An 8,602-nucleotide genomic window follows, 5' to 3' on the forward strand; every position below is an offset into this window, starting at 1 on the left:
AAGAGGACACGACGACGTCACACGCAGCGAGCGTGCTCAGTGTTTATGGAAGTAAACATGGATGGTAACGGTGGAGCGTATCTGCCACTCCCCCACCGCCACCAATGGAGGAAACAGAAGTGTGAGCGCTAACTAAACTAGCATCAGCAGCCAAGTACTGCCTGTGTGTTCTGGACACTTCCACCCCGTCAGAGTCCCCCAGACTACACCGAATGTTCGGATATTCATCATTAATTGGGCCTGAATATCCAGAGAGCAGAAAGCGTTATTTGGACCAGCCCTACTAGTTATTATATCAACTATGAACAATGAATATTAACAAATGAGCCTTCCAGCATCAAGCCCTCCTTGTATCTGGACCTCCGTCTTGACAATCCGACAGCCTTGCTATCCGACATAAAAGAAGGTTTTACATTTAGTGTCGGATTATCGAGTCACGACTGTAGCCTTCTTTATTATGTAACAAAAGTAAAACATATTTTAACATATTTAATGTTCAGGACCATTTAAGTAAAAACATCTGTGAAATAGCAGCAACATCAAACGTAAAGACGAAGGCGCTGATGTTGGACACTCATCGGTTTTTCACATCGGCTAAATTTGTTCATCGGCCGATACCGATGTGGTCGCTGATATATCGTGCATCTCTAGTTAGCGTTCATTCTCCGTGTATCAGTCTCAGATGTTTCACAACTGATACCCACTACTCATGAGCATCAGTTGGAGAGATGGTTATTTATCATCCTCTTTTCCTGGAAGTGTCAAATACAGTCGCTTCAGTGTTTGCATGAAGTATTTCGGCAGCGGGGAGGAAACGTTGATTTCAGCGTGGCTGCTTCCCGGCAGTATCAGCTGTCGTGCGTGCAAATGAAGCGGAAGATGCCGGATCTTGCTCTGTTCCAGTCCAAGCTTTCCCAAAACGCGTTCCGGTAATTTCTGTGGACGAAAATGTACCATTTAGTCATTTAATAGTAACTGGTAGCAAAATAGAAACCGAGCCCTTGCACTTCTTGTTCCATCGGTATGGTGGGCTAATGATCAGTGAGATGACAAAAGAAAAGGCCTTAACTGAGTACAATCAACCAAAACTACTAGATGCTGATGGACTTGGGCGGTTTACACGTCATCCCAGCTCAAAGCGTGAAAGTTAACATTACAGTTACAGCAAACAACCACAAAGGTCATCTCTCTTGTTCATTTTAAGCCTCCAAAGGTGTAAACAGAAAAATAAGTTGATAATCAGTGATTTGTCAGCAGCTAACAAACTCATCATGTAACCGTGTCGGGCAGCAGGTGTGTACAGGCGCCATTCATACCAGTGGTTCTTTGCTCTATGTCAACACATTCCTCATTGACTTGTTGCAGACCAGAGGCTGTACTACGAAGCCAGATTAGTGGGTTAGCGAGGTGTGTTGTGCGTAAAGCCAGAGTTTTCAGGATCATGAAGGTGCCACATCTCCATGGTAATGATACTGTGGAGCTAGATCTCCATGGTAACTGATGGTGTAACCTGGTTGGGAGCAGGTTATGTTCACAGTTTCATATGTAAATCTGCTGGAAAGAGCGTCTCCCTTTAACCAGATTGTTTACCATTATTTAACCCTAACCCTCTGCAAACATGCTGAGCTGTGCGTTACTAACATCACTGAATTAAACTATGTAGTTACAGTATCACACACTGTAAATTAGGGCTGGTCCGAATCCAGCTGGTCCGGGCCCAATTAACATAATTGTCATAGTTTTTTTTAATATTCCTCATTGTTCTCCATTAAAACAATGTGTTGATTGAAGCAGCTGCACACGATCGTTTACTTTAGCAGAAGAAGAGTCACGTGACGCGTTAAACGCCCTTTTTTATGTGAACAGAGTCTGAAACAGAAAGTCTGAGTTGACAAAGTTGAACCACCTTCTTGATACCCGTAATCTCCGGCTGGGGCTTTCGGTTTTGTCGAGCCGGCTTACACAAAGTAAGCCTGGCTATGTCAAACTTGCTTTGTAGTCCCCCCCTTTAGATGTTGTCATTAATGCTATTTGTTGCTGTCATTAGGCAGATTATAGCTGCAAGGATGAACTTAAAATTTTTGGAAAAAAGCAGAATCCTATTCGAGGACAGCTTTAACATCAGACATTCCAACCTGACATGACAATAAAACAGCAGTACCACAGCATCAGTATATCCAGACAGAAAGTGCTATTTATCCCCATACTGTTAGGCGCCTGTTGATGTGTCACCATTTAATGCTTATTTTGAAAACACCATTTTCTTTGTGCTACACCAAACATGTTTTACCTGCGGTGCCAGTTTGTTCCAGTGGGAGTATTTATGGTCACCAAGAATGGGACAAGACAGAGCAAAGGCCATATGAACCCTCATCTGGTGCTTCGCTCCTGTCAACACAAGAAACCTCATGAGTAGAAAGATGTGTCCAGAATGAAATCAAACACACTGAACCGTTTTTTTTTAAAAAAGCGACGTCTTACCAGTAAGAGGCTGGAGCTCCACGAGGCTGCACCCATGGCTGCTGTCCAGGACTCTGTACTTGGTTACTGCAGGATGGGCTTGGCGGTTGGTTCGGACTTTGGTGATGCCATCGCCTTCTTCATTCATTCTGTACAGAGGGCTTAGTGCCATCTGGAAATAAAGAAGTAGTGAAGAGGCTGGAGAAACCACGTACACCAGTATGAATACTTTGACTGTAACACCAAAATCAGTCGTTAGGTTAACGGCTCAATGTGATCATTAGCCAAAAACTTTCAATTTTTAATTTACTGTACAACAAACACAGAAAAGAAACCATGTCTTTGCATTTCTGTACATGTTTGGTGCCTTAACTGATGACTACAGTAATTCATTCTCAAACTTGTACTGAATTGTGGCTGTTAAACAGTGAAGCAGAGGAGGAGACAAACCTTGAAGTGCGGCTGAGGACCCGTTACTTCTTTCTCTATGACGGGAATATCAATCATTCCTTCACATGGCACGGGAACACCAACTGTAACCACCCTGCAGAAGAACAGTGACGACATTAAAAGATTACAGACGTTTTCATGCAAACTGTAGCTTGCAGTGTGACTGTACGCTCCCACTTTAACCCCCGTTCTTTATCACCATCTCACCAGTATTTCCTCTGCACTTGGTTGTTTCCACTGAGGGAGAGGATGTGCTTCACCACTTCTTCACTCCTGGCCAGCAGGAGAGTTCCTGTTGTGTCCTTCTCCAGACCCAGGCAGGGGAACAGCTCAGAATCAGACTTTATCTTCATCCCGTCCATCATTTTGGCGAGAACAGGAAGCACAGACGAGATGGAGGTGACCCCGCTGGTATCTGACAGACAGCAACAATAACAATAGTGCATGTGTTGATATTTGACATTTCTTTCCCATTACTTTTGTTTTCATTCCAGCTGTGCTCAGTACTGACAGTAACACAATGTGAGTAGTTCATATTGTATTAATAGGACATAAGCAGGTGGACATTTATTGGCCACCATCACCAGATTCAGGGAAGCTGCTTCACTTCATGTTCACATTCAACATCAGAATGGAAAAATTGGCATATGCTATATTGGCAAATGTGCCAACATCAGCTCAACATTTTTAAATGCTTCAGCCTTTTGAGAATTGCTGCTGACCATGTGGAGCCATCTACAGCCACGATCCTCTACTTCTCTACCATCCTCTACTCATCCTCTACTGGCTGTTTCCAGCAGGATAATGCACAGAACGAGTCGCTCCATGAACATGACAGTGAGTTCAGTGGCCCTGATCTGAATCCATCAGAACGACTTTGGGATGTGATAGAACAGGAGATGAAAGTGAAGGCAACAAATCTGCAGAAATAATGTGATGCAACATGTCAACATGGAGCAGGACCTCAAGGGAAGGCACACAAATGGCAAATGTGTGGATTTGCTGCTTGTCTGTGTTGTAAATCTGCTTAAACTGAACATCTTTTCGTTTTAGATGATATCTTGGACAAGACAAGACATCTGAAGACGTCATAGGGAGTTTCCTGATCCTTTACAACTAATATATTAAACAATTTATTGTTTACCTAAAAGAATATTGGACACATAACCGATGATGAGATTAAACATCAGCTGCAGCTTTAAAAAGGATAAAACTGGATGTTCTGACATTCATGAAGATGGAACCAGATACATTTAATTTCAGATCAATAAAAACAACAGATCAATAATTAGTACTGATAGAATTTCAGTCTACCAGTTCCTTTCATCTCTTAAGGAATTGTTTTTTTTTTCTGACAAACTTCCCAAACCTTCCTACTTAAAACAAGCTTCTTCTTTTTTTTCTGTCCTCACAATTATCAGAATCAGCTCTACGAAGGCAGACAGGCCTGTGGTGGGTTTACCTCGGACAGGGACCCCGTAGGGTTTATTGATGACAGCCACATCCTTGTCCCGGTACAGCACGCCTCTGTGGAGGTGTTTGGCCAGCACGTTGGGGTGAACTTTTTGCAGCTGCAGGCTGAACCGCTTCAGCTCCAACACCCTCTTCTGCAGGGCGGACACCGGAGCCTCTGCCACCGGGGTCTTCGTCTTCGCCTTCTCCTGCTGGATCTTCCGGGCCAGGTCGGCCGCCTTGAGCCGCGGTCTGTCACCGGTGTCGGAGCCCGGAGCGGGTTTAGCGGCGGAGCTCTGGCTCCGGCTGAGGGACGGTGCTGCCTCCGGACCCCGGCAGCAGATTGGTTTGATCCGAAAGAAGAGTGTGTTCAGACCGGAGCTCCGGTCTTTGATACGAGCTATTCTCCTACAGCTGTTCATTGTGGCAAAGCTAAATATTAGCTGCACATGTTCAGAAACACAACATGACCTCTGGAGGGAACGCGCATGCGCGTACACCTTCTTCTTCTTCGTTTGTCCTTCTTCTTCTTCGAGGTGGTCATTGGCGGTTGGCGAATAACGAGTTAGTGCAGTGACGCCACCAGCTGGTGTGGATCAGAATGACGCGCCTTTACAACGGTTACTAGACTCCCTTTAAAATCAAACACATCCAGTCGCGTTTTGTAGCACATTGTCAAAACTACTTCTATTATTTAAAACTGCTTTCAATAAAAATAAATACAAACCAGACGGCAGCAAAAAAAAAAGGTGTGTCGTAATTTCCAGTTTTCCTGTAGAGGTGCGCTCGTTTCAGTCGCTTTCACTGCCCGATACTCACACGCGCTAGAATGTAATGACAATTTCAGAGCACCGCCCGTCTGGAAGATATCGAAGCTTAAACCAATTACACCCTTATTGTTTGGGGTCGCTACTACAGACATACATGCTGTAAACCGCGTTTTCTGTTGTTTTTGTTGCTATTTTGGTCCCTCGGCGATGTGAAGGGCTACAGAGATGCATCGCTCATCCAAACGGGTGTGATTTGCAGTTTTCATTTAAATAAGCAACAGGAAGCTCATTGGAAGGTTTTACATTCACAATCCTATTTTAAATGCCAGCCTGCAGCCATGAAGATCACAGACAGCGTTATCCGGAGTTTCAGGGTCGTCAGGACGTATCGACAAAACGAGCAGAAGATAAATTGTGTTGATTACAGCCCAGATGGTGAAAATGCGATTTCAAGCAGCGATGACGACTGTATTATTCTATACGACATCCGAGACGGAAGGTCAGAGTCCTAAATACACGAGTCTTAATGACTGAGTGCATGTTTGAATGTCTGCAGATGGATGTGTGTGTGCAACAGGTTATCTGAGGCTGTCAAGTGATTATTGTGTTTTTTAATTTTCTGTCCTTTATCAGACCTAAGAGGACGTTATTCAGCAAGAAGTACGGAGTGGACCTGATCCGGTACACACATGCGGACACACAGACTGTGGTGTACAGCTCCAACAAACTGGATGGTAAGAAAGTGGTCAGCTGGCAGCACAGAGCACCAGTATGGGTCCACACACTGGGTCCATTTATCATCACTCCATACACATAACTGCACACAGCTGCTCTGAGTTCTACCTTTGTGTTTCTTGCCTTGTTTCTAACTGTTATTTATTTATATTTACCTGCTGTAACGTGTCTATTCTTATTTTATTTGTGTTTTTCAGATACCATCCGATACCTGTCACTGACTGACAACAAGTACATCCGATATTTCCAAGGCCACACTGCCAAGTGAGTAAACAAGAGCCAACCTCAATCTGACTGCATGATAAAAAAGAAAAGTAGCACGATTAATTCAAAAAATCAAATCAAGTAGATCTCTGTTGCATGATTTTAAACTGACCAAAGTGCTCTACGTGTTATAATACAGGCAACAACACAAAAATGTGCAAAAAAAAATAAAAAATACAGACGAGACAAGATCAAAATGATTAAAATCAATTTGTAAAGCAAAATATAAAATACTGAAAGCAGCAAAAATGTAAAACAAGAAAACTCCAATTTGTATAATGTTTATAAATGTAAGCGAAGCAGTGATGACATTACATGGAGAAATCACAACAAATAAATGCACAGACTGCCCTAATCGCCCAAATTAAATCAAGCCAAGAAGCTACAACTAGTTTCTTCGTGGACTTTTGAACCCTTCATCTCCGTTTCCATACCTGCCACATCTTTAAAGTTCCTTCACATTTACTCTCACTGTTTTACAAACGCTCACAGAAAGTTGTATTTCTAAAAAACATTTTCCCCTTAGTCACAGTGACTCAGTTGTTCGCAGGCGTCATCAAGTTTCATTTGTCTCATCTGACCTTTTCGTGCCTTGTCTTTAGTATCTAAAATGACTGTTCATTCCTTGAAGTCACTTTGTTTGTGTGTCAGGGTCATCGCTCTCTCCATGTCGCCCGTTGATGATACGTTTATTTCCGGCTCGTTGGATAAGACGATCCGGATCTGGGACCTGCGCTCTCAAAACTGTCAAGTGAGTCGTCTGTGAACTGGCTGGAAAATGACACTTCCTCTGCTCTCCGTAGACACTTACTCAGATGTATAATTACTGTTGCTGCTGTTAGTGCTTCAGATCAGGACGGAAATTCCTGCAGGCCATAGTCGTAGTCAACAAACAAACCCTCTTTTAACCGGCTACACTTACACATGCTCAGATGTCAAACGACCCACAAAAGCTAAAACACAATACTGTCTAATAAAACCCAAACTAAATTATTCTTAAATTGTGTGACACCAACAGCAGCCATTAATTATTAAACTGACTGAACAGAAAAAAAAGAAACTTGTTTTAAGTAGGAAGGTTTGGGAAGTTTGTCAGAAAAAACCCAAACAGTTTCTTAAGAGATGAAAGGAACTGATAGACTGAAATATGGATTTTCTTTGTTTCCTTAAAAGTCCAGACCTCGTGTTTCAGCTTCTCGCTCTTTTCTCTGTGTTTCTTTGTGTTTCAGGGTTTGACGAAGCCACTGGGGAAGCCCGTGTGTTCCTTCGACCCCGATGGGCTGATATTCGCTGCAGGGGTGGAATCGCAGGCCATCAAACTGTACGACCTCCGAGCTTTTGACAAGGTACAGCTCGGTTTGTACGGGTTTGTGGGAGCCGACCTTTGTGAAGCTGCCAGCATGACGTTTGATGATTTCTGTTTAAAGGGTCCATTTTCCTGCTTTGAGACGAGGTTCAATCGCGTTTGTGACTGGACCGGACTCAAGTTCAGCAACGACGGGAAACAGATTCTCATCTCTACCAATGGAGGAACCATTCGCATCCTGAACGCTTTCAATGGATCCGTGCTGCACACTTTTTCGGTGAGAGGCATGTTAACGCAAACCTCCTGGATTCTGCCTGTTTGTATGTGCTTTGAAGCGGCTAAAGGTTTCTCCGTGTCATCTTAAGGGCTACAACAACAGTAAAGGCATCTCCCTGGAGGCCTGCTTCACTCCCGACTCACAGTTTGTCATGATCGGTGAGTTAAAACACCTCGGCCTTATTTGTGGGTCTTTTCCTGCACGATCTCTTGTGACTGTGTTAAACCGTTTGTTGTGCAGGTTCGGAGGACGGCAGGGTTCATGTTTGGAGCACTGAGAGCGGGATGAAGGTGGCCGTGCTGGACGGGAAACATCCAGGACCCATCAACACCCTGCAGTTTAACCCCAGATACATGACGTTTGCTAGTGCCTGCACAAACATGGTGAGAACAAACATCAGCATCTCGTTGTTTTGCTGTCGGATGAACTGGGAAGTGCTCATTTAAACGTTTTCCTTATGTTCTCCCGACAGACATTTTGGCTCCCGTGTGTCGAAGACTTATAGAGGGAACAGAACATCACGCTCACGCACTGAGGTGGGAAGACTTAGTGTGTTGCACTGTACGTTTGGAAAAACCTCATGACTGAAGAACCTCATTAAGGTTTCACCAACAATATTGGAGAAACCTTTGAAAGGATGAATGCAGCTGTTTCCTCGCCAAAATACCTCCTTTAAAAAAGTTTTTTTTTTCTTTTTCAGACAAATCAGTAGCTTTTATTTCACATGTCAACCCTGTATCTCCTCACATCTTGTGTATAGTTAAGCAGATTTGTTATGTGTGTTTTTATTATGTCAACATTTGTTAATAAAACAGTTTTACACTTTTTTAAGAACATAAACACTTTATTTGTCTATCATTATCTTTTGTCTATCATCTATGAATTGAC

The 8,602-nt window shown here is 43.3% G+C and overlaps 2 protein-coding genes across 2 annotated transcripts; one reads left to right on the plus strand and one right to left on the minus strand.

The window, feature by feature from the left end:
- Positions 1-573: 573 nt before the first annotated feature.
- rpusd4 (RNA pseudouridine synthase D4) lies at positions 574-4,831 on the minus strand. Its single transcript, XM_008282663.1, has 6 exons — positions 4,373-4,831; positions 3,118-3,325; positions 2,911-3,004; positions 2,482-2,632; positions 2,291-2,388; positions 574-936 (listed from the first exon to the last, which is right to left on the minus strand). The coding sequence occupies exons 1-6, from the start codon at positions 4,782-4,784 to the stop codon at positions 733-735; spliced, it is 1,167 nt and encodes a 388-aa protein (XP_008280885.1). The 5' UTR covers positions 4,785-4,831; the 3' UTR covers positions 574-732.
- Positions 4,832-5,251: 420 nt separating this feature from the next.
- On the plus strand, positions 5,252-8,554 carry LOC103357907 (WD repeat-containing protein 82-like). Its single transcript, XM_008282666.1, has 9 exons — positions 5,252-5,631; positions 5,766-5,866; positions 6,065-6,131; positions 6,783-6,882; positions 7,361-7,477; positions 7,559-7,714; positions 7,803-7,872; positions 7,955-8,097; positions 8,187-8,554. Exons 1-9 carry the CDS (start codon positions 5,471-5,473, stop codon positions 8,217-8,219), a joined length of 948 nt encoding a protein of 315 aa, XP_008280888.1. The 5' UTR covers positions 5,252-5,470; the 3' UTR covers positions 8,220-8,554.
- The last annotated feature ends 48 nt before the right edge of the window (positions 8,555-8,602 follow it).

The sequence above is a fragment of the Stegastes partitus genome, unplaced genomic scaffold, assembly GCF_000690725.1.
Source record: "Stegastes partitus isolate 25-593 unplaced genomic scaffold, Stegastes_partitus-1.0.2 Scaffold281, whole genome shotgun sequence".
Taxonomy (NCBI): domain Eukaryota; kingdom Metazoa; phylum Chordata; class Actinopteri; family Pomacentridae; genus Stegastes; species Stegastes partitus.